Source organism: Salmo salar, chromosome 16 (assembly GCF_965601325.2).
Source record: "Salmo salar chromosome 16, fSalSal1, whole genome shotgun sequence".
Classification (NCBI taxonomy): domain Eukaryota; kingdom Metazoa; phylum Chordata; class Actinopteri; order Salmoniformes; family Salmonidae; genus Salmo; species Salmo salar.
Window position 1 is genome coordinate 54862263 of NC_138306.1, and position 26233 is coordinate 54888495.

The window sequence follows — 26233 nt, forward strand, 5'->3', positions numbered from 1 at the left end:
CCTCCCCCATATGCCCCCCTAGGCACAACTACGACAACGTAACCAACAAAAACAGGTCACAACTCCTGCAGCTCTGTCGCATGCTGGGTATGTACATAGTTAATGGTAGGCTTTGAGGGGACTCCTATGGTAGGTACACCTATAGCTCATCTCTTGGCAGTAGTACTGTAGACTACTTTATCACTGACCTCAACCCAGAGTCTCTCAGAGCATTCACAGTCAGCCCACTGACATCCTTATCAGATCACAGCAAAATTACAGTCTACTTGAACAAAGCAATACTCAATCATGAGGCATCAAAGCCAAAGGAACTGTGTAATATTAAAAAAAAATGCTACAGCTGGAAGGAATATAGTGTGGAAACCTACCAAAAAACATTTAGGTAACAACAAATTCAATCCCTTTTAGACAACTTCCTGGACTAAACATTCCACTGTAATACTGAAGGTGTAAACTTGGCAGTAGAAAACATTAACAGTATATTTGACCTCTCAGCTTCCCTATAAAATCTAAAAATGTTAAACAGAAAACTGAAGAAAATTTGATGAAGAATGTAAAAACCTAAGAATGAAATTGAGAAGTGTATGCCTTCACTATGGTGAATCACTAAAACAATACAGAAATACACTACGGAAAAAGAAAGAACAGCACGTCAGAAATCAGCTCAAGAATCCATAGACTAACACACTTCTGGGAAAATTGGAAAACACTTAAGTAACAACACAAAGAATTATCTATCCAAAATGGAGATGTATTGGTAAACCACTTCTCCAATCTTTTTGGCTCTATAACAAAGAACAAACAGCAAAAACATATACATGATCAAATACAAATCTTAGAATCAACTATTACAGACCACCAGAACCCACTGGATTATCCAATTACCTTGAATGAACTACAGGACAAAATAAAAACCCTCCAACCCAAAAAAGCCTGTGGTGTTGATGGTATCCTCAATCAAATTGGGAAAATCCTCTGCATTATCATTAACAGCAGACTTGTACATTTCCTTAGTGAAAGCAATGTACTGAGTAAATGTCAAATTGGCTTTTTACCAAATTAGCATATGACAGACCACGTATTCACCCTGCAAACCCTAACTGACAAACAAACAAACCAAAACAAAGGCAAAGTCTTCTCACACTTTGTTGATTTCAAAAAAGCCTTTGACTTAAAATTGGCAAAAAACACATATTTCTTCCCACAGGGCCGTGGGGTGAGACAGGGATGCAGCTTAAGCCCCACCCTCTTCAAAATATATATCAACGAATTGGCAAGGGCACTAGGACAGTCTGCAGCACCCGGCCTCACCTTACTAGAATCTGAAGTCAAATATCTACTGTTTGCTGATGAACTGGTGCTTCTGTCACCAACTAAGGAGGGCCTACAGCAGCACCTAGATCTTCTGCACAGATTCTGCCAGAACTGGGCCCTGACAGTAAATCTCGTTAAGACCAAAATAATGGCGTTCCAAAAAATGTCCAGTCGCCAGGACCACAAATACAAATTCCATGTAGACACTGTTGCCCTAGAGCACACAAAAAACAATACATACCTTGGCCTAAACATCAGCACCACAGGTAACTTCCACAAAGTTGTGAATGATCTGAGACACAAGGCAAGAAGGGCCTTCTATGCCATCAAAAGGAACATAAAATTCGACATACCAATTAGGATCTGGCTAAAAATACTTGAATCAGTTATAGAAGCCATCGCCCTTTATGATTGTGAGGTCTGGGGTCCGCTCACCAACCAAGAACTCACAAAATGGGACAAACACCAAATTGAGACTCTGCATGCAAAATTCTGCAAAAATATCCTCTGTGTACAACGTAAAACAGCAAATAATGCATGCAGAGCAGAATTAGGATGATAGCCGCTTATCATGACGTGGCCCTTTCTGGGTATAGAGCGTGGCATCCCTCTCTCTCCCTCCTACACCCAGATTCTGTAATCTCAGGTCGTAAATTCCTGGAGGAGACTCTCTCCTCCTGGCCATACAGTATAGAGAGAGAGAGTTTCACAGTAGAACAAAGGAACTTCTTCTACATCACAGAACTTGAGAACTGAACAATATCCATGTTTTGGAGAATGTGTAAACGGACAGTGGAGAAGCCAGCTATGACCCAGTCCGTTTTGTTTCATGTTTGTGACCTCATGAAAGACAATACGGCCACATTACCATAACTCTGCTTATACAGGTGCCTCCAATAAGAGGTTTGCGTCTAATTATTGTATAAAATGAATGTGTGAAACTATTTGTGAAATGATGTAATGATGTTAATGTGAGAGAATTGTATTCCCTTTAAAGTTTAACTAAGTCATTGGCCCGCCTCCATGAGCACAGACATGATCTGGCTCAATCGACAGCCCTTTTCTACTGTTACGAATAAAACCCCCAGCTGAAGAAATCCTCTTCAGACCATGCTTACCTCAGACAGCTGAGGGGGCAAAGGTTTGAGTAGAGACCACAAAAACCTCAGTCTAAGCTAAGGTTGTAATGGTTGTTGAACTCCTAACCATACCACGTGGAGCATTGGCTACATGGCGGGAAATGGTGAAACTCTGAGACTATCGATCCTGACAGAATAAGAGCAAATCTTAGATACTAATTACTAGTCTGCAGCTAGAAATTATGTCAACCTGAGATGCGAGGACCGACAACCGCCGAAACATCTATTCTATAAGAACATTTCTGAATGGTACTCTGAAGTATCCATTCTAACCACAAAAGACTTCAGGGAAGCAGAGAGAGAGAGAGACGCATGGATGAACTTCCGAACAGAAAGAAGGACGATTCAGACGGACGAACAGAGATCACGACGACAAACTGGGCAGAAATATGTATTGATTGCAATTATTCCCAAATGAGTGAGCGTTCATGTGCAAAGGATTAGCATTTCAATCAATATAATTATCAACTGTGTAGTGACTTTTTTGTCTTTCCCGCCCTTCCCAGTCCACACCCACTTCCCTTTGTCCACCAAGCCGTCATATCGGCTTAGCCCACTAGGGAACCTCCCCTATCATTTCCTTGTAACCATATCTACTGTGTTGTTTGATTTCTGTGATTATTTAGTTAGTTAGTAAATAAATGATTAAGAGAATTGGTGTATGGATGATTCATAGTAAAGGCTGGGTTCAATCAGACAACCAACAATTTACAACTTTTGGAATGAGACTAACGTGAGGTAAAGAATACTTAATTAATTAGAAGACTAATTGATCAGATATTAAAATATCTGAAGAGTTATAGTAGGAAAATTATAACTTTGTAATCTGAAGATTTTCCTTGGTGCCCCGAACTTCCTAGTTAATAACACTTACGTGATTAGTTTAATCACGTAATAATAAATACAGAGAATTGATTTGATAAAATAACAGTCATCAATTTAATGATGCCAAAGACACGACACGCTAATGATCAAAATCCAGAAAAGAGCCATCCACAACAAAGCCATCACCTACAGAGAGATGAACCTGGAGACCTGGCTCTCAAGAGAAGACAGGCTATGTGCACAATGCCCACAAAATGAGGTGGAAACTGAGCTGCACTTCCTAACCTCCTGCCAAATGTATGACCATATCAGAGACACATATTTCCCTCAAATTACACAGATTGTGGTGGCTAATTTCTGCATTACCAAATGAGGAGAGTTACAAACTTCACACACCAGTCAGAGTTATACTTAAACTACATCTTTAATAATAAGAGCTTTGCAAAAGCACTTGACTTTTAATGATGCGCTCTCTCTACTGAACCATTGAAAGTGACAACACAAAAGTACAAAGATCTTTTATAGCCAAGATACACCCCTCTCAACGTACATGACGAACCACAGATCTTAGGAACAGTTCACAAAGGGACTTTATATTTGAGAAAGGAGTATCCCTTATCCAGATAACATTCGCTATAAATTATCGTTCAGTTTGGTCCCTATGACGAGGTTCTAATCTCGTTCCTGGTACTTCATAGTACAAAAACACCAACTCATCCAATGGCATATATCAATTGTCAACTCTAGATACTCCCATCTCAAGTAAACCCCCTCTTGATCCCACTCCTGGACAAGCTCACTGAGGGGAGTGACTTGCGCACAAGACATTGTGGAGACAAATAATTGGTTCCACATTAATCACGCCATCCCTTCACATGGTTTAAGAATAGGTAAAGACACATTCACATATGAAGACAATGTTCCATTCTGTCCTCTTCCCTTCCCAGGGATATGTGAATGACAAGCCTGACCTCTCCCCTCTCTGGGCCCCAAGTGACTGAGGAAGTGCAACTGAAAGACACCAGAGTCCAAAGAGATACATTCTAATGACAAGTATCTCACATAAGCATATTATGCTAATAAAACATTTTAATTATCTATGTCACCCACCTAATTCTGATTCATTCGCCACAAGATCAACAAAGAATTTGAAAACAAACCGATTTTGATAAACTCCCATATCTACTTGGTGAAATACCACAGTGTGCCATTAAAGCAGCAGGATTTGTAACCTGTTGCCACAAGAAAAGGGAAACCAGTGAAGAACAAACACCATTGTAAATACAACCTATATTTATGTTTATTTACTTTCCCTTTTGTACTTTAACCATTTGCACATCGTTACAACACTGTATATATACATAATATGACATGTGTAATGTCTTTATTCTTTTGGAACTTCTGTGACCCTAACACCCTAATATAAAAAAAAAGAGCTGTAGGTAGAGGAGGTTGGTGGGAGGAGCTATAGGATGACGGGGTCAAGGTAATGGCTGGAATAGAATGTATGGAATGGTACCAAACACATCAGACACATGGAAACAACAACGTGTTTGACTCCATTCCACTGATTCCATTCCAGCCATTACAATGAACCCATCCTCCTATAGCTCCTCTGTCCGTAAGCTGAATTAGTTTTTTGCACCATGTCTTTTGCCTGATTTTGATATGTTTCTGCTTGTAATTTCCGACATTTCGGTAGGATATACGGTTAGTCAACTTGTCTATAATTAGATTCATGGAGCTTCTCTTATGTTGCTCTAGAACAGGGATTTCCCAAAGTCGGTCCTGGGGCCCCCCCTTGCACCTACAGGGTATTCGGAAAGTATTCAGACCCCTTGACTTTTTCCACATTTTGTTACGTTACAGCCTTATTATAAAATTGATTTAATCATTTTTCCCCCTCATCAACCTACATACAATACCCCATAATGACAAAAGAAAAAGCAGGATTGTAGAATATTTTATTTATATATTTTTTAATACGGAAATATCTTATTTACATAAGTATTCAGACCCTTTGCTATGAGCAAACTATGCGCTTTTTAATTTTCTTTGAATATTGATTACCCCATTTATTTGTCTCCGCCTGCAAATCGTCCTGCTGCTAAAAGGCAGGCTGTATCCTAGTCGCAAAACCTAGCTCAAGAGAAAGTGCAAGTGCCCGCTGTCATCATTCTTGCTGCTTCCAGTTCAGTAGCCATACGTGTGAGATTAGGTGCTTGTGTAAGCACGGGGGCAGTTATCTTACCAAGGAAATCTACTTCCTAAATATGATTAAGCTATAGTTCACTATATTATCTATAAATAAATATTGATCACCCATATTTGTCTCGGTCTGAAAATCGTCCCGGTCCTAAAATGTCGGCTTTAAAACATTGCAAGTCTCACCAACATTCTAGTGGGTGTGGGCCGGACAGAAAGCCAAGGGGTGGGGGCCGGATAGAAAGCCAGTGGGTGGGGGCCGGATAGAAAGCCAACATTATTTTCCAGCACTGAACCCTGATTGGTCCTGTAAGTCGCTCTGGATAAGAGCGTCTACTAAATGATTACAATGTAAATGTGTCTGTGGGTGGCACTAACTCGGACTAGTCATTTTGAACTGCCGACTTCTAAGGAATCGCCCGGGCCTGTAGACATCACAAGAAATAAAAAAAAATAAAACATGGGATGGTGAAGAAGTAGTAGCAGCAGGAAATGAAATCGCCCTACAACGACAAGGAACACTTCTTGGAAATATACACTCTTAGAAAAAAGGGTTCCAAAAGGGGTTCTTCGGCTGTCCCCATAGCAGACCCCTTTTTGGTTCCATGTAGAACCCAGGGTTCTACATGGAACTAAAAAAGTTTTTTCAAAAGGTTATCCTATAGGGACTGCCAAAGAACCCCTTTAGGTACTAGAAAGCAACTTTTTTTTTTCTAAGAGTGTACCAGGTCATCTTTTTATAGCAAGACCACATTACAGTTAAGGTGCAAAGACTGTAAAGCTAATGTAGCTCATTTGTAATCTAGGCTACTGCAATGAAACATTTAGGTGAAAGAGAAGCATCTTGTTATTTCTAAAATATCATTTATCAGTAAAGTCGATGGCTAACTCTCACACGCTTCAAAACAAAGCCTGTTTCATTTATCAGTTATGTCAATGGCGAACTCTCACTCTTTTAAAAACAAAGCCCGAATCATTCATCGCTGATCAAAAGAACACTTCTGTTTTGAAGTTCAATAGGAAACCTCTATTGACCGAGGTGATTTCTAATACACATTGAAAAGGGAATCCACATCGAAGGGGTTTCACAATTGCTAAATGTAAACAAAACTGGAGACACCTTGTCATTCTTGGACAAAAGAGTGTAGGAGCGATTGCTAAATAAAGTAACCAACTCTACCTGGCTATCTAGCCACCATTAATCTCTTTGCTAACAAACACATAATGCTGTAACAAAAACTCTCTACATGAATGTTTGCTTTTTAATGTTTGTGAAGTCTACTTACTGGATATCATAAGGTGAATGCACCGATTTGTAAGTCGCTCTGGATAAGAGCGTCTACTAAATGACGTAAATGTAAATGTACTACTTTCTAAAGTTGTCTGCTGTGACTATGGACAATAAAGCTATTATAAGGTTATATCCGCTGAAGATGGATGATTTTTAAATATGTTATTGGACCATTAACACATATGGCTCATTAACCTTTACGGACCAAATAATGACGATCCACGTTTGAAAATATATATAATAAATGATCAAACCTACAAGCAATAGACTACTACTATTATTATGGTGGGAGATTATAATACCATTTTAAATACCTCAATGGACCGTAAAGGAAATCACACTGCAAACTATCATCCTCATGCTCTAAAGGAAAATCACAAATATCATGGATATATTAGAATTAGTGGATATATGGAGGCTTAAATATCCCGACCTAGTGAGATATACATTGCGGAGGCTCAATCAAGCTAGTCGTCTTGACAACTTTCTTATGTCATTCTTGTTGGCACTAAAAGTAAAAAAAAAAGTGTTGATAGGGGATAGAATGCGGTCAGACAATCAGATAATTGGCATATACATTACTGTTACTGAATTTCCACGTGGGCGAGGATATTGGAAATTTAATCAAAGCCTATTGGATGACAACTTGTTTTTAACCAGGACAGAATAATTTATAACTGACTTTTCAGACATAACATACAGTGGGGGAAAAAAGTATTTGATCCCCTGCAGATTTTGTACGTTTGCCCACTGATAAAGAAAGGATCAGTCTATAATTTTAAATGGTAGGTTTATTTGAACAGTGAGAGACAGAATAACAACAAAAATATCCAGAAAAACGCATGTCAAAAATGTTATAAATTGATTAGCATTTTAATGAGGGATATAATATCCAGGGTTTAAAAACAAAAGGTGTCATTGTACGCTGATGATTCATGTTTTCTTTTATATCCACAATTTGGATCCCTCCGCAGCCTCATAGAGGATCTAGATACTTTTTCATACCTCTCTGGATTACAACCAAATTATGATAAATGCACTTTATTACACATTGGATTACAAAAAAATACATGATTCCATATGTTTTATTTCATAGTTTTGATGTCTTCACTATTATTCTACAATGTAGAAAATAGTAAAAATAAAGAAAAACCCTTGAATGAGTAGGTGTTCTAAAACCTTTGACCGGTAGTCTTGGTACCAGTCAAAGGTTAAGACAGACCTACTTGTTCAAGGGTTTTTCTTTTGTTTTTAATATATATTTTCTACATTGTAGAATAATAGTGAAGACGTCAAAACAATGAAATCATGTAGTTACCAAAAAAGTGTTATATTCTAGATTTGAGAATCTTCAAAGTAGCCACCCTTTGCCTTGATGACAGCTTAAAACACTCTTGGCATTCTCTCAACCAGCTTCACCTGGAATGCTTTTCCAACAGTCTTGAAGGAGTTCCAACATATGCTGAGCACTTGTTGGCTGCTTTTCCTTCACTCTGTGGTCCAACTCATCCCAAACCATCTGAATTGGGTTGAGGTCGGGTGATTGTAGAGGCCAGGTCATCTGATGCAACACTCTCCTGCTTGGTCAAATAGCCCTTACACAGCCTGGAGGTGTGTTGGGTCTTCGTCCTGTTGAAAAAGTCCCACTATGCGCAAACCAGATGGGATGGTGTATTGCTGCAGAATGCTGTGGTAGCCATGCTGGTTAAGTGTGCCTTGAATTCTAAATAAATCACTGACAGTGTCACCAACAAAGCATCACACCTCTTCCTCCATGCTTCATGGTGGGAACCACACATGCGGAGATCATCTGTTCATCTACTCCGTGTTTTACAAAGACATGGCAGTTGGAACCAAAAATCTCAAATTTGGACTCATCAGACCAAAGGACAGATTTCCACCAGTCTAATGTCCATTGCTTGTGTTTCTTGGCCCAAGCAAGTCTCTTCTTCTGATTGGTGTCCTTTAGTAGTGGTTTCTTTAAAGCAATTCGACCATGAAGGCCTGATTCACGCAGTCTCCTCTGAACAGTTGATGTTGAGATGTGTCTGTTACTTGAACTCTGTGAAACATTTATTGGGGCTGCAATTTCTGAGGCTGGTAACTCTAATGAACTTATCCTCTGCAGCAGAGGTAACTCTGGGTCATTCTGTCCTGTGGTGGTCCTCATGAGAGCCAGTTTCATCACAGCGCTTTATGGTTTTTGAGACTGCACTTGAAGAAACTTTCAACGTTTTTGAAATGTTCTGCATTGACTGACATTTATGTCTTAAAGTAATGATGGACTGTTGTATCTCTTTGCATATTGGAGCTGTTCTTGCCATAATATGGACTTGGTCTTTTACTAAATAGGGCTATCTTCTGTATACCAACCCTACCTTGCCACAACAAAACTGATTGGCTCAAACGCATTAAGGAAAGAGCACAACTGCTAATTGAAATGCATTCCAGGTGATTACCTCATGAAGCTGGTTAAGAGAATGCCAATAGTGTGCAAAGCTGCCATCAAGGCAAAAGGTGACTACTTTGAAGAATCTAAAATCTAAAATATATTTTGATTTGTTGAATACTTTTTTTGGAACCTACATTTTAAGTCGGAAGTTTACATACACCTTACCCAACTACATTTAAACTCAGTTTTCACAATTTCTGACATTTAATCCTAGTAAGAATTCCCTGTCTTAGGTCAGTTAGGATCACCGCTTTATTTTAAGAATGTGAAATGTCAGAATAATAGTAGAGATAATTATTTCTTTCAGATTTTATTTCTTTCATCACATTCCCAGAGGGTCAGAAGTTTACATACACTCAATTAGTATTTGGTAGCATTGCCTTTAAATTGTTTAACTTGGGTCAAATGTTTCGTGTAGCCTTCCACAAGCTTCCCACAATAAGTTGGGTGAATTTTGACCCATTCCTCCTGGCAGAGCTGGTGTAACTGAGTCAGGTTTGTAGGCCTCCTTGCTCGCACATGCTTTTTCAGTTCAGCCCACAAATTTTCTACAGGCTTGAGGTCAAGGCTTTGTGATGGGCACTCCAAAACCTTGACTTTGTTGTCCTTAAGCCATTTTGCCACAACTTTGGAAGTATGCTTGGGGTCATTGTTCATTTGGAAGACCCATTTGCGACCAAGCTTTAACTTCCTGACTGATGTCTTGAGATGTTGCTTCAATATATCCACGTCATTTTTCTTCCTCATGATGCCATCTATTTTGTGAATTTTCCAAGCTGTTTAAAAGGCACAATCAACTTAGTGTATGTAAACTTCTGACCCACTGGAATTGTGATACAGTGAATTATAAGTGAAATAATCTGGCTGTAAACAATTGTTGTAAAAATTACTTGTGTCATGCTCAAAGTAGATGTCCTAACCGACTTGCCAAAACTATAGTTTGTTAACAAGAAATTTGCGGAGTGGTTGAAAAACGAGTTTTAATGACTAAGTGTATGTAAACTTCCGACTTCAACTGTACATGATTCCATATGTGTTATTTCATAGTTTTGATGTCTTCACTATTATTGTACATGTATGTAGAAAATAGTACAAATAAAGAAAAACCCTTGAACAAGTAGGTGTGTCCAAACTTTTGACTTGTACTGTATATTTGCAAAAAAATATATTTACATTTACGTCATTTAGCAGACGCTCTTATCCAGAGCGACTTACAAATTGGTGCATTCACCTTATGATATCCATATATGGGGGATTGGAAGTGATGCAGACAATTACATTGATAGAAGCAACAATCTATCTGCAATATTAAAGCTCATCTACCCCTTAAATAAATAAATATATGTTATATCCTCTGTCTGCACACACACACACACACACACACACACACACACCACACACACACACACACACACACACACACACACACACACACACACACACACACACACACACACACACACACACACACACACACACGTCCATGCTGACACAAAAGATACAGCTTAACCTACCCATGGAGTGGTGCAGGGATTCGCTGGTGCTGGGCCGGCTGCCGGAGCGGGTGGGGGGGCGGGAGCTGTAGCGGGACGGGGGCAGGCTGTCCTCGCTCCTCTGTCTGCTCAAGGGGTACCCTACCTCACCTCTGTCGCTCTCGTTGCCTCCTCGGAAGTCCCTACAAACCACACACAATCAATAACAACATCGGGGTAAGGACACTGGACTCAACTGATTGTCTTAGTATTAGACCATTTCACAGAACAGGATACTGTCTTAGTCACACTTAGACTTCTTCATTGGTTGAAATACATCATGTTGTTATTATCTGCAGATCTTTTAGACAGAATATGTTGCAGCTGCTTTAACACCATTCTTATCCCCAGGTCTCTGTCCCTCCAGACCGCAGGTAAGGTGTCATTCATTATAATAGCCTGATCCCAGATCTGCTGTACCGCCTTGCCTACTAGGAGTTGGATAGCACAAACAGTTCTGGGACCAGGCTATTGTTACAACACTCAATTTAGAGAATCCCAAGAGTAACAGACAGTGTGCCTCTCAAGTGCTTTGGCTTACAACTGCTGGCCTCTGCCCTGATAATGCCCTGATAATAACAGTGTACCACTTGACCATACTTTCTCCTCTGATTTGTCATCGCTAGTCCTGGGAAGCACTGGCACTTAGGCCTGGAAACAATGGACTGACAGCAAACCTAAACCTCCTAAACTGTAGCAGAGGCCATTGTTGTCGCTCGGCTGATTCAGCCAGTGATTCAGGTGGTTATTCAGTGCGTTATTGAGTGGGTTATTCAGGGAGTCCAACGGGGGAACAATGGCGGTGCAGAACCTAAGCCCTGAAGACCTAGACATCCAGGGAGGGAGGTAGACATCCTGCTAGCCGTTTGATTCAGGCTGGCTGACCTCCTTTTGGCACAGTTGACTGACTGGATTACCCCCACTATCATAACAACAGCCACACTGTCACGTCGGTATGAAGGATTGGGAGACAGGCGCAGGAATGCGTAATAGGGGGTTTTATTTCCCAAATTACAGGACTCGATGCAGCTGCCGAAGTTGCGTCGCTGTCGGACGGGCCAGTTGCCACTGCCGTAGTCGCGCTGGCGTCGGATGGACCAGTTGCACCGGCGTCGGACGGGCCAGTTGCAGCTGCTGAAGTTGCGGCGGTGCCGGACGGACCAGTCGCATCGGCGGTGGACGGGCCATTCCCGCTGTCTCCCTTAATGGTAGATTATTCTGTCACGCTGGTATGACTGGAGACAGGCGCAGGAATGCGTAATAGGGGTTTTTATTTTCCCAAAATACAGCGTGCCGTGTAAAGACCAAACAAACACTTATACAAAACACAGGGTTGAACCCCAAACAAAAGAGCGAGGAGTACCTGGAATAAATAACACTAGTGCACAATGATTATCACATGGGACGAGATCCGTAATCATCTACATAATATACGTGGCACGAAAGCCAAAACAACACAGCACAGGTACTCACACGACCAACGGACATTGTAACAATAATCAACAGGACAATGGTGAACAAAGGGCACATTTATACAAATACAATCAGTGGGAATGGGGACCAGGTGTGCGCAATGACACAGTTCCGGAGGGATCCGTGACACACTCATACAGTAACACATAGCCTGGGTACCAGTCTATTTCTGCTATCATTCCACTCCTTACCAGTCTTTGTCATGCAAAACAATGACACGAGTGGAATTTTAGTAAAACAGGTTTGGGATTTCAGGATACGTAACACATTCAGTAACCTATTCAGGAACAGATACAGTAACCGATTCAGTAACCAATTCAGTAACATATTCAATAACACATTCAATAACACATGCAAACATTCAGTAACATATACAGTAACCCATTCAGTAACACATACAGTAACCCATTCAGTAACATATTCAATAACACATTCAATAACACATGTAAACATTCAGTAACATATACAGTAACTCATTCAGTAACCCATTCAGTAACACATACAGTACCCCATACAGTAACACATAAGTAAACTCTGTTACATCTGGAGTATTTCTCTTGTCTTATCCGGTGTCCTGTGTGAATTTAAATATGCTCTCTCTAATTCTCTCTTTCTCTCTTTCTTTCTTTCTCTCTCTCGGAGGACCTGAGCCCTAGGACCATGCCTCAGGACTACCTGGTATGATGACTCCTTGCTGTCCCCAGTCCACCTGGCCGTGCTGCTGCTCCAGTTTCAACTGTTCTGCCTGCGGCTATGGAACCCTGACCTGTTCACCGGACGTGCTACCTGTCCCAGACCTGCTGTTTTCAACTCTCTAGAGACAGCAGGAGCGGTAGAGATACTCTCAAAGATCGGCTATGAAAAAGCCAATTGACACTTACTCTTGAGTTTCTGACTTGTTGCACCCTCGACAACTATTATGATTATTATTATTTGACCATGCTGGTCATTTATGAACATTTGAACATCTTGGCCATGTGCTGTTATAATCTCCACCCGGCACAGCCAGAAAAGGACTGGCCACCCCTCATAGCCTGGTTCCTCTCTAGGTTTCTTCCTGGGTTTTGGCCTTTCTAGGGAGTTTTTCCTAGCCACCGTGCTTCTACACCTGCATTGCTTGGTGTTTAGGGTTTTAGGCTGGGTTTCTGTACAGCACTTTGAGATATCAGCTGATGTAAGAAGGGCTATATAAATACATTTGATTTCATTTGATTAAACATTCAGTAACACATACAGTAACCCACTCAGTAACCTATTTTAATTATTTTATTTCACCTTTATTTAACCAGGCAGGCTAGTTGAGAACAAGTTCTCATTTACAACTGTGACCAGGCCAAGAATAAAGCAAAGCAGTTCGACACATACAACAACAGAGTTACACATGGAATAAACAAACATACAGTCAATAACACAGTAGAACAAATATATATAGTGTGTGCAAATGAGGTAAGATAAGGGGGGTAGGCAATAAATAGGCCATGGTGGCGAAATAATTACAATATACCAATTAAACACTGGAGTGATTGATGTGCAGAAGATGAATGTGCAAGTAGAGATACTGGGGTGCAAAGGAGCAAAATAAATAAATAACAGTATGGGGATGAGGTAGTTGGAAGGGCGAATTACAGATGGGCTATGTACAGGTGCAGTGATCTGTGAGCTGCTCTGCCAGCTGGCGCTTAAAGCTAGTGAGGGAGATATGAGTCTCCAGCTTCAGTGATTTTTGCAGTTCGTTCCAGTCATTGGCAGCAGAGAACTAGAAGGAAATGCGGCCAAATAAGGAATTGGCTTTGGGGGTGACTAGTGAGATATACCTGCTGGAGCACGTGCTACGGGTGGGTGCTGCTATGGTGACCAGTGAGCTGAGATAAGGTGAGGCTTTACCTAGCAGAGACTTGCAGATGACTTGGAGTCAGTGGGTTTGGCGACGAGTATGAAGTGAGGGCCAGCCAACGACAGCATACAGGTCGCAGTGGTGGGTAGTATATGGGGCTTTGGTGACAAAACAGATGGCACTGTGATAGACTGCATCCGATTTGTTGAGTTGAGTGTTGGAGGCTATTTTGTAAATGACATCACCGAAGTCGAGGATCGGTAGGATGGTCAGTTTTACGAGGGTATTTTTGGCAGCATGAGTGAAGGATGCTTTGTTGTGAAATAGGAAGCCGATTCTAGATTTCATTTTGGATTGGAGATGCTTAATGTGAGTCTGAAAGGAGAGCTTACAGCTTAACCAGACACCTAGGCATTTGTAGTTGTCCACATATTCTAAGTCAGAAGCGTCCAGAGCGTTGATGCTGGATGGGCAGGCAGGTGCGGGCAGCGATCGGTTGAAGAGCATGCATTTAGTTTTACATGCATTTAAGAGAAGTTGGAGGCAACGGAAGGAGAGTTGTATGGCATTGAAGCTCATCTGGAGGTTAGTTAACACAATGTCCAAAGAAGGGCCAGAAGTATACAGAATGGTGTCGTCTGCGTAGAGGTGGATCAGAGAATCACTAGCAGCAAGAGCAACATCATTAATGTATACAGAGAAGAGAGTCAGCCCGAGAATTGTACCCTGTGACACCCCCATAGAGACTGCCAGACGTCCAGACAACAGGCCCTCCGATTTGACACACTGAACTCTATCAGAGAAGTAGTTGGTGAACCAGGCGAGGCAGTCATTTGAGAAAACAAGGCTGTTGAGTCTGCTGATAACAATGTGGTGATTGACAGAGTCGAAAGCCTTGGCCAGGTCGATGAATACGGCTGCACAGTAATGTCTCTTATCGATGGCGGTTATGATATCATTTAGGACCTTGAGCGTGGCTGAGGTGCATCCATGACCAGATCTGAAACCAGATTGCATAGCGAAGATGGTACAGTGGGATTCGAAATGGTTGGTAATCTGTTTGTTAACTTGGCTTTCGAAGACCTTAGAAAGGTAGGGTAGGATAGATATAGGTCTGTAGCAGTTTGTGTCTAGAGTGTCTCCCCCATTGAAGAGGGGGATGATCGCGGCAGCTTTCCAATCTTTGGGAATCTCAGATGATACGAAAGAGAGGTTGAACAGGCCAGTAATAGGGGTTGCAACAATTTCGGCAGATCATTTTAGAAAGAGAGGGTCCAGATTGTGTAGCCCGGCTGATTTGTAGGGGTCCAGATTTTGCAGCTCTTTCAGAACATCAGTTATCTGTATTTGGGGGAAGGAGAAATGGGGGAGGCTTGGGCGAGTTCCTATGGGGGGTGCCGGGCAGTTGACCGGGGAAGGGGTAGCCAGGTGGAAAGCATAGTCAGCTGTAGAAAAATGCTTATTGAAATTCTCAATTATAGTGGATTTATTGGTGGTGACAGTGTTTCCTAGCCTCAGTGCAGTGGGCAGCTGGGAGGATTATTATTATTCTCCATGGACTTTACAGTGTCCCAGAACGTTTTGAGTTTGTGCTACAGGATGCAGATTTCTGTTTGAAAAAGCTAGCCTTAGCTTGGTTGGTTCCTAACTTCCCTGAAAAGTTGCATATCACGGGGGCTATTCGATGCTAATGCAGTATGCCACAGGATGTTTTGTGCTGGTCAAGGGCAGTCAGGTCTGGAGTGAACCAAGGACTATATCTGTTCCTGGTTCTACATTTTTTGAATGGGGCGTGCTTATTTAAGATGGTGAAGAAGGCACTTTAAAAGAATAACGAGGCATCCTCTACTGACGGGATGAGGTCAACATCATTCCAGGATACCCCGGCCAGGTCGATTAGAAAGGCCTGCTCGCTGAAGTGTTTTAGGGAGTGTTTGACAGTGATGAGGGGTGGTCGTTTGACCATGGACCCATTACGGATGCAGGCAATGAGGCAATGATCGCTGAGATCTTGGTTGAAAACAGCAGAGGTGTATTTGGAGGGCAGGTTGGTTAGGATGATATCTATGAGGGTGCCCGTGTTTATGGATTTGGGGTGGTACCTGGTAGATTCATTGATAATTTGTGTGAGATTGAGGGCATCAAGCTTAGATTGTAGGATGGCCAGGGTGTTAAGCATGTCCCAGTTTAGGTCACCTAGCAGCACGAGCTCTGAAGATAGATGGGGGGCAATCAATTCACATATGGTGTCCAGGGCACAGCTGGGGGCAGAGGGTGGTCTATAGCAAGCGGCAACAGTGAGAGACTTGTTTCTGGAAAGGTGGACTTTTAAAAGTAGAAGCTCAAATTGTTTGGGTACAGACCTGGATAGTAAGACAGAACTCTGCAGGCTATCTCTGCAGTAGATTGCAACTCCACCCCTTTTGGCAGTTCTATCTTGTCGGAAAAATTTTATAGTTAGGGATGGAAATTTCGGGGTTTTTGGTGGTCTTCCTAAGCCAGGATTCAGCAGTGAATAAAACAAACTTAGGGAGGAGGATTCTAATGTTAACATGCATGAAACCAAGGCTTTTACGGTTACAGAAGTCAACAAATGAGAGCACCTGGGGAATAGGAGTGGAGCTAGGCACTGCAGGTCCTGTGTTAACCTTTACATCACCAGAGGAACAGAGGAGGAGTAGGATAAGGGTACGGCGAAAGGCTATAAGAACTGGTCACCTAGTACTTTCGGAATAGAGAGTAAAAGGAGCAGGTTTATGGGCGCGAGAGAATAGATTCAAGGCAAAATGTACAGACAAAGGTATGGTAGGATGTGAGTACATTGGAGGTAAACCTAGGCATTGAGTGATGATGATGAGAGATATTGTCGCCAGAAACATTTAAACCAGGTGATGTCATCGCATATGTGGGAGGTGGAACTAAATGGTTGGTTAAGGCATATTGAGCAGGGCTAGAGGCTCTACAGTGAAGTAAAACAATAATCACTAACCAGAACAGTAATGGACAAGGCATACTGACATTAGGGAGAGGCATGCGTAGCCGAGTGATCATAAGGGTCCAGTGAATGGTTGGGCTGGCTGGAGACACGGCGATTCAGACAGCTAGCAGGCCTTGTAAGTCGCTCTGGGTAAGAGCGTCTGCTAAATGACTTAAATGGAATGTAAATGTAGCAAGCTAGCAGAAGGGCCTTAGAGGGACGTTGCAATGGAGTAAAGTCTGTTTTAGCCTCCTCGTGCGGTTCCGTCGATAGACCAGTCGTGATGGATTAGTAGTGTTCCATGTAGCAGAGGGGTCCAGTCCAATTGGCAAATGGATCTATTCAGCTAACAGTCCAATATGCTCTAGACAGCTAGCGGGCCGCGGCTAGCAGATGGGCATTCAGGGGACGTCGTGACGAAGGGGCCTGTGGGTAAAAAAAACCCTCGGGCAGATTATGTCGGTAGACCAGTCGTGATGGATAAGCAGGGCTTTGTGTGGTAAAAGGGGCTCAGGCTGATTGGCAAAATAGGATAGTGGCACGAGAAATTGGCCGATGGACCTATTAGCCAACAGTCCGATATGCTCTAGACAGCTAGCGGCCACGGCAAGCAGGCTAGCAGATGGGCATTCAGGGGACGTTGCGACGTAGGAGCCAGTTGAGTAACCCCCTAGAGCAGATTACATCAGTAGTCCAGTCGTGAAGAATCGTCAGGGTTCCGTACCTCGTACCGGCAGTAAAAGGGGTCCAGGAGTGGCTGATGGACCTCTTCAGCTAGCCGGGAGATGGGCCTAGCATGGGCTAGCTCCAGGCTAATTGGTGCTTGCTTCGGGACAGAGACGTTATCCATTAGTAGTCACTTGGATTGCAGCTAGCTAGCTGCGATGATCCAGATAAGAAGGTTCAGAGCTTGCGGTAGGAATCTGGGGATATGGAGAGAAAATAGGTCCGGTATGCTCTGGTTTGAATCGCGTTGTACAAACTAGCGAGAGCTCTCGGAGCTAAAGGTAGCTGATGACCGCTAGCAGTGGTTAGCTGACTAGCTTCCGTTTGGGGGATTCCGATTCAGAGGTAAAGAAAAATACTTTAGAAAAAAGCAGATCCACACCACATTGGGTGAGGTGGGTTGCAAGAGAGTATTTTGAAGTTGAGGTTTAGAAATATATAAAAAAAGATATGCGAAGGACAACACGAAGGACAAAGATGTCTGACTGCTACGCCATCTTGGATGGATATACAGTAACCCATAAGTAAACATTCAGTAACATATAAATAAATATACAGTAACCCATTCAGTAATACATACAGTAACCCATTCAGTACCACATACAGTAACCCATTCAGTAACCCATACAGTAACCCATTCAGTAACCCATCCAGTGCCACATACAGTAACACATACAGTAACACATTGAGTAACCCATTCAGTAACCCATTCAGTAACATATTCAGTACCACATACAGTAACCCATTCAGTAACATATACAGTAACCCATTCAGTAATACATACAGTAACCCATTCAGTACCACATACAGTAACCCATTCAGTAACCCATACAGTAACCCATGCAGTGCCACATACAGTAACACATACAGTAACACATTGAGTAACCCATTCAGTAACCCATTCAGTAACATATTCAGTAACATATACAGTAAGCCATTCAGTAACATATACAGTAACCCATTCAGTACCACATACAGTAACCCATTCAGTAACATATACAGTAACCCATTCAGTAACATATACAGTAACCCATTCAGTGCCACATAAAGTAACACATACAGTAACACATTGAGTAACCCCTTCAGTAACCCATTCAGTAACATATTCAGTAACATATACAGTAACCCATTCAGTACCACATACAGTAACCCATTCAGTAACATATACAGTAACCCATTCAGTAACATATACAGTAACCCATTCAGTAACACATACAGTAACCCATTCAGTACCACATACAGTAACCCATTCAGTAACATATACAGTAACCCATTCAGTAACCCATGCAGTGACATATAAGTAAACATACAGTAACCCATTCAGTAACACATTCAGTAACCCATACAGTAACACATACAGTAACCCATACGTAACCCATTCAGTAACATATAAGTAAACATTCAGTAACCCATTCAGTAACCCATTCAGGAACCCATTCAGGAACATATAAGTAAACATTCAGTAATACATACAGTAACCCATAAGTAAACATTCAGTAACCCATTCAGCAACCCATTCAGTCACCCATACAGTAACACATACAGTAACCCATACAGTAACCCATACAGTAACCCATACATAGTATACTGACAGTAGAAAACAGCCAACAGGTGCATACACTAGTAGTAAGTGGCGTGAGGCAGCTTGATGGACAGGACGCTAGTCTACCACAGGGCCTAAACTCTTAATGCTGAGTGTAAAGCAGAGAAGGCATCAGGACCCGTATGTAGTCTTAAGTATGACTCATAGGGGGTCGAACTCTCAACCTTCCAATCTCAAGCTGGACTCTCTAAACATACACTGCTCAAAAAAATAAAGGGAACACTTAAACAACACATCCTAGATCTGAATGAAACAAATCATCTTACTAAATACTTTTTTCTTTACATAGTTGAATGTGCTGACAACAAAATCCCACAAAAATAATCAATGGAAATCCAATTTATCAACCCATGGAGGTCTGGATTTGGAGTCACACTCAAAATTAAAGTGGAAAACCACACTACAGGCTGATCCAACTTTGATGTAATGTCCTTAAAACAAGTCAAAATGAGGCTCAGTAGTGTGTGTGGCCTCCACGTGCCTGTATGACCTCCCTACAACGCCTGGGCATGCTCCTGATGAGGTGGCGGATGGTCTCCTGAGTGATCTCCTCCCAGACCTGGACTAAAGCATCCACCAACTCCTGGACAGTCTGCGGTGCAACGTGGCGTTGGTGGATGGAGCGAGACATGATGTCCCAAATGTGCTCAATTGGATTCAGGTCTGGGGAACGGGCGGGCCAGTCCATAGCATTAATGCCTTCCTCTTGCAGGAACTGCTGACACACTCCAGCCACATGAGGTCTAGCATTGTCTTGCATTAGGAGGAACCCAGGGCCAACCGCACCAGCATATGGTCTCACAAGGGGTCTGAGGATCTCATCTCGGTACCTAATGGCAGTCAGGCTACCTCTGGCGAGCACATGGAGGGCTGTGCGGCCCCCCAAAGAAATGCCACCCCACACCATGACTGACCCACCGCCAAACCGGTCATGCTGGAGGATGTTGCAGGCAGCAGAACATTCTCCACGGCGTCTCCAGACTCTGTCACGTCTGTCACGTGCTCAGTGTGAACCTGCTTTCATCTGTGAAGAGCACAGGGCGCCAGTGGCGAATTTGCCAATCTTGGTGTTCTCTGGCAAATGCCAAACGTCCTGCACGGTGTTGGGCTGTAAGCATAACCGCCACCTGTGGACGTCGGGCCCTCATACCACCCTCATGGAGTCTGTTTCTGACCGTTTGAGCAGACACATGCACATTTGTGGCCTGCTGGAGGTCATTTTGCAGGGCTCTGGCAGTGCTCCTCCTGCTCGTCCTTGCACAAAGGCGGAGGTAGCGGTCCTGCTGCTGGGTTGTTGCCCTCCTACGGCCTCCTCCACGTCTCCTGATGTACTGGCCTGTCTCCTGGTAGCGCCTCCATGCTCTGGACACTACGCTGACAGACACAGCAAACCTTCTTGCCACAGCTCGTAGACACTGTCTCATGCTACCACTAGAGTGAAAGCACCGCCAGCATTCAAAAGTGACCAAAACATCAGCCAGGAAGCATAGCAACTGAGAAGTGGTCTGTGGTCTCCACCTGCAGAACCACTCCTTTATTGGGGGTGTCTTGCTTATTGCCTATAATTTCCACCTGTTGTCTATTCCATTTGCACAACAGCATGTGAAATGTATTGTCAATCAGTGTTGCTTCCTAAGTGGACAGTTTGATTTCACAGAAGTGTGATTGACTTGGAGTTACATTGTGTTGTTTAAGTGTTCCCTTTATTTTTTTTTTAGCAGTATACATTGGTACACTACCAATTATCCATTAGCAATACTTTTGCTGCTAGTCTGACGTTATCTCTCTCTCAAATCACTCTAAGCACCTTTGCTAATAGCAATTTTTAGTGTTTACATAAGTTGATACGTTGTATTGCAAGGTGTCTGTCTACCTACACTATGATGCATCGTTGGTCCTCGGGGGCCTTATTCTGCCAATGCCTTGTGTCATGTTTTTGCTTTGTCTCCCCTGTTGATATTGAGGTATTTATCATGCAATGTCAGGTTACTTTGTTGGCCCTGTTGATTTTGAGGTATTTATCAAGCAGTGTCAGGTTACTTTGTCATTATATGTTACTTTGGTTACAGTGCCGTGTCCACTTTCTGATTTTCACATATTTTTTATACTGCATGTTATCAGATCTTCAACCAAAACCTAATATTAGATAAAGGGAACCTGAGCTTACAAATAACACCAACAAATTATACTTTTATTTATTTAATTAACAAAGTTATGCAACACCCAATTCCCCTGTTCAAAAGTAATTGCCCCCTAACGCTCAATAACTGGTTGCGCCACCTTTAGCTGCAATGACTCCAGTCAAATGCTTCCTGTAGTTCTTGATCAGTCTCTCATGTCGCTGTGGAAGAATTTTGGACAGCTTTTCCAAGCAGAACTGCTTTAACTCAGCGACATTTGTGGATTTTCAAGCATGAACTGTACGTTTCAAGTCCTGCCACAACATCTCAATTGGGATTATGTTTGGACTTTGACTAGGCCATTCCAAAACTTCTAATTTGTTGCTTTTTAATCATTTTCATGTAGACTTGATTGTGTGTTTTGGACCATTGTCTTTCAACATGACCCAGCTGCGCTTCAGTTTCAGCTCACAGACAGATGGCTTTTAGAATTATCTGATACAGAGCCGAATTCATGGTTCCTTCTATTAAGGCAAGTCGTCCAGGTCCTGAGGCAGCAAAGCATCCCCAAACCATCACACTACCACCACCATGCTTGACCGTTGGTATAAGGTTCTTACTGTGGAATGCAGTGTTTGGTTTTTGCCAGACATAATGGGACCCATCTCGTCGCTGAGTTAAAGCACTTCTGCATGGAAGAGTGGGCCAAAATTCCTCCACAGCGACATGAGAGACTGATCAACAACAACAGAAAGCGTTTTGTAACGGTTTTCACTTAAGGTTACTGTTTGTTAGGGGTGCCAGTTAGGTCGTGGCTACCAGAGAAAATATAGATTTTTCCTTTTTTGTTTGTGAGGGAATGAGTCCCGTCTGATCCGTCAAGTCTACACCAATACAAAGGACTCATGTAAAAGTCAGTATACAAATACACTTTTTTCATAAACCCTTAAAAAACAATGTCACTTGGTTCCTCAAGAAAAGTCACATACCTCCGGCCTAAAAAAGAGTCCAGCCCGGTAAATGATTTCAAGTGAACTCAAGTCACCTCAGTCACGCAATGTTTGTCCATTCATAAAGCGATTCATAAAACCGGTCTCATTCATATAAACAGATTTCAATAAACTCCAGTTCCACAGAAAATAAAGATGATCAGAAATCTCAGAAGTCTTCACCTACAACTGAACACTTAAACCAACACGGTATAAAATCACACTAAAACAAAATAAATACCAGTTGGAAGAAAAAGTGTAGTCAGCCGAGCAGTCAGTCAATCCAATCCTTAACAGATCTCTGGCAGAGAAAGGAGGTTGGTGAACACAACATTGCCAGACAATAACTTCTGGATCTCTTGGATGGTGGGAAGAGGATAGGCATCAGACTGGGAGATGTTGTTTGTCTTCTTATAATCCACACAAAATCTAAAACCACCAGTCTTTTTAGGGATGAGGATAACAGGAGGAGCCCAAGGAAAGGAGGAACGTTCAATTATATCTCGTGTCAACATATAATTAATGAGTGCCTTTTGGATAATGAGCTTTGCTGGGGACAGACAATATGGCTTCTGCTTGATAGGAATTTCCTGTGTAAGGAATATTTTGTGCTTCAGGATCCCAATGCATCCCAGCTTCGAGGTATATACATCTGAGATATTTTGCAATTGTTGCAAGTCGTAACTCCTCTGGCTGTTCCAGCTGAGCTCTTCTAGCAGCCTGTAAAAAGAGATAATCAACCGGATTACCAGGGGTTAACTGTACCGGAGCAACGGCAGAGAAGAGTCCCATACTTGGAGCCCAATCATGCAACTTCGTAGTTTTGACTTGGAAGAAATGCTTCTCTCTCTGCAATGTCAATCTGGACACCACAGAAGTACATGAAATCAATTACCAACATGAAAGAAAAAGCAAAGGTCTTGGAAGGCAGAATAACAGAAGGAATCATATAGGAGTGGTTACACAGGCGGAACTCTACCTCACTCTATCCAAGTGGTCGTTTAGCCTCACCGTTAGCCAGATATAATGGACCTTCTGTCCATGGCTTCATGTTGTATTGTGGACTTTTCACCTCCTTCCATAGCTTTTCATTGAGCAATGTGTAGGATGAACCTACATAGCTTCTCATTGAGCAATGTGTAGGATGACCCGGTGTCCAGGATGGCTCTTCCTGTCCAAGGGCCTATAGATGGGGGTAACACCAGCTGGTGCGGTACGGGCTGAAAGGAAGAGGATGTCTATGGGTGGGTGCAGGCAGAGACTCTTGGGGTTTCAGCTCTAGTCAGAGCAGCCAGAGTAGTATAGTCGTTCTTGTGATGGGAGTGTTGGCCTGTTGTGACTTGTACGGTTTGTGGTTTCAGGAGGGGTTTACTTGATACTGATTTGGACATGCAGTCGGAGAATGTCCCCCTTTGCTACATCTCCAACAGAACACCGAAGGAGTCTTGGCTGGAAACTCTGGCTGTGGTTGATGGTCTGGCTTGGGTAACTGTAAGGGGTGGCTGCAGCATGGCTTTGTCTTGACTGTTCTGAGGTGCCAGCCTGGCCCTCAGTGGTCTGAACCAGAAGTGGACACCAGAGAAGCTCTGTACAAACAAAGGTGCCTAGTGGAGAGCTCTGTCTGCAAGTGGTCTACAGTGTTAACCAGAGGAGAAAATACTGAATTTGCGTCCTTGAGGACCTCAGTGTGGTGATGTTTCAGGCGCCACTAGAGGGTGGTGGAGAATTGAGTTCTTTGGTGTTCAAACTGCCTGTCCATGGCGGCAGTAACTTCCCTTCTATGCTCACTGAGCTCTGTTAGCTTGTGGGTGAGAGTGCTCAGTGAGTCTCCGAATTCCATTGCGCTCAGTTGTTGCTCTTCACTCAGACGTCTGAATTTACGGTGGATTAGAGTTTGGAGATGTTGTTGACTCCGACGAATATCAAGTATGTCACCTTGAAGTTGTAAGACTACAACCTCTGTAGAGAAACCAGAAGAAGGAGGAAGGTTGGGTGTCAGAGGGAGGGCTAGTGCAGAACTTCAACACAGGTCCATGCCAATAAGAGAGTCACTGGTTACACCTACTGTGTTTCAGACCGAGCACTTTTTGACTTGAAGTCACGTACCTCGAGCCTAAAAAGAGTCCAGTTTGTTAAATGAGTTCAAGTGAACTCAGTTACACAATGTTTGTTCATTCATAAAGTGATGCTTAAAAACGGTATTACTCATACAAGGGCGTCATTGTAAATAAGATTTTGTTATTAACTGACTTGCCTAGTTAAATAAAAGGTTAAATAAAAATAAATACAATCAGATTGTAATAAACTCCCATTCCACACACAATAAATGTTATCAGAAATCTCAGCGGTCTTCACCTACAACTGAACACATAAACCTACACGGTATAAATCACACAACTGAGATGGTTAGTCCAATTGAATATATGATTGGATCCGATCCTGGTTAATCTTGCGATATGGCTACAATACACACTTTTAAATACAACAAAACAAACGACTTAAAGGAGCTTTGGAACTGAGGGTCGAACACTCCCTAATTAGCACCACTGTCACAACCCCTCATTTGTGCAGCTGATTGGTGGCTATTTAACAGGGGGATTAAAAAGGGGAAGCGTAATGTCGGCTGGGCCGTTACAGTTTGGCTGGAGTCATTGCAGCTTAATGTGGCACAACCAGTTATTGAGCATAAAAGGGGCAATTACTTTTTCACAGAGGGGCACTGGGTGCTGTATAACTTGTGAAATAAGTAGGTAATTGCTTTATCTAATATTATATTTTGGTTTAATATCTGATAATTATTCAGTATCAAAAATATGCAAAAGTAGAATAGAATCAGAAAAGGGGGCCAATAGTTTTTTACAGCACTGTAGGTGATTTATGAATGTGTCATAAACACTTTGAATGACTTTTAGCATGTCCCTGGTTGTTGCTTAGTATTCCATTGGGTCCTCTTTGTATTTTCATGGCCCCTTCAAAGTACTTTCTTAGTTGGTGCTTTCTTTGTACTTTCACCGACAGATAAATGTCAGTCCCATTCTAAACACTAGGCTAATTCACCGTTCCTGAAGCAGAGAATTCACTTGGCTGGAGCAGTGTACTGGCACTTTGTTGCTATTTTTGTCGACTGTCTGTCACTGCTATTGGGTCATTCATTTGTTCTTAGGATGGCCTCATGGAATACTTAACAAAATCCCCAAATATGAGTTATCACCTCCGGGTATTGTCTGACACCACTCTGACGTTCCGAGGGACACCAATACATTAGTTATCCACTGTGGTATTGTCCGACACCACTCTGACATTCTGAAGGACACCAATACATCATGCTGTAACATTAGCCCTCCCTATTCACTGGGTACTGGCAAATACTGTATTGACCACGGGGTGGGCAGCATCCGATACTAAGAGCCTCTAGTCCAGAATGCATTGCTTCATGATGTGCGTATACAGTATATGTGTGTGTGTGTGTGTGTGTGTGTGTGTGTGTGTGTGTACTACTTGCATGATGTGTGTGTTTCGGTGGGAGCTGGGGGTCACGGGTCGCTGCAGGGGTTCGTCGACACTTCGTCCAAGAGGAGCAGCCGATCTCCTCTTCACCCTCGTCGCCATGTTGGTCATGATCTGGACACACACACACACAATTAAAATCACACGCCAACGGCAATGTGCCAAACACGCATCATGTTCCCACAGGACAAGGTGCCATAATAACTGGTCCCAGATCTGTTCAGTATAGCATTATTGTGTGTGTGT

At 42.5% G+C, this 26233-nt stretch overlaps 1 protein-coding gene across 2 annotated transcripts in view; it reads right to left on the minus strand.

Moving 5' to 3' along the window:
- Nucleotides 1-26233, minus strand: part of armc9 (armadillo repeat containing 9) — a 97230-nt gene that overhangs the window by 19025 nt on the left and 51972 nt on the right. For both annotated transcript variants that reach the window (XM_014149854.2, XM_014149853.2), the window contains 2 exons: nucleotides 25983-26101; nucleotides 10741-10901 (listed from right to left, as the gene is read on the minus strand). In XM_014149854.2, the coding sequence (XP_014005329.1) occupies nucleotides 10741-10901; nucleotides 25983-26101 (280 nt within the window). The remainder of the gene's footprint in view (nucleotides 1-10740; nucleotides 10902-25982; nucleotides 26102-26233) is intronic.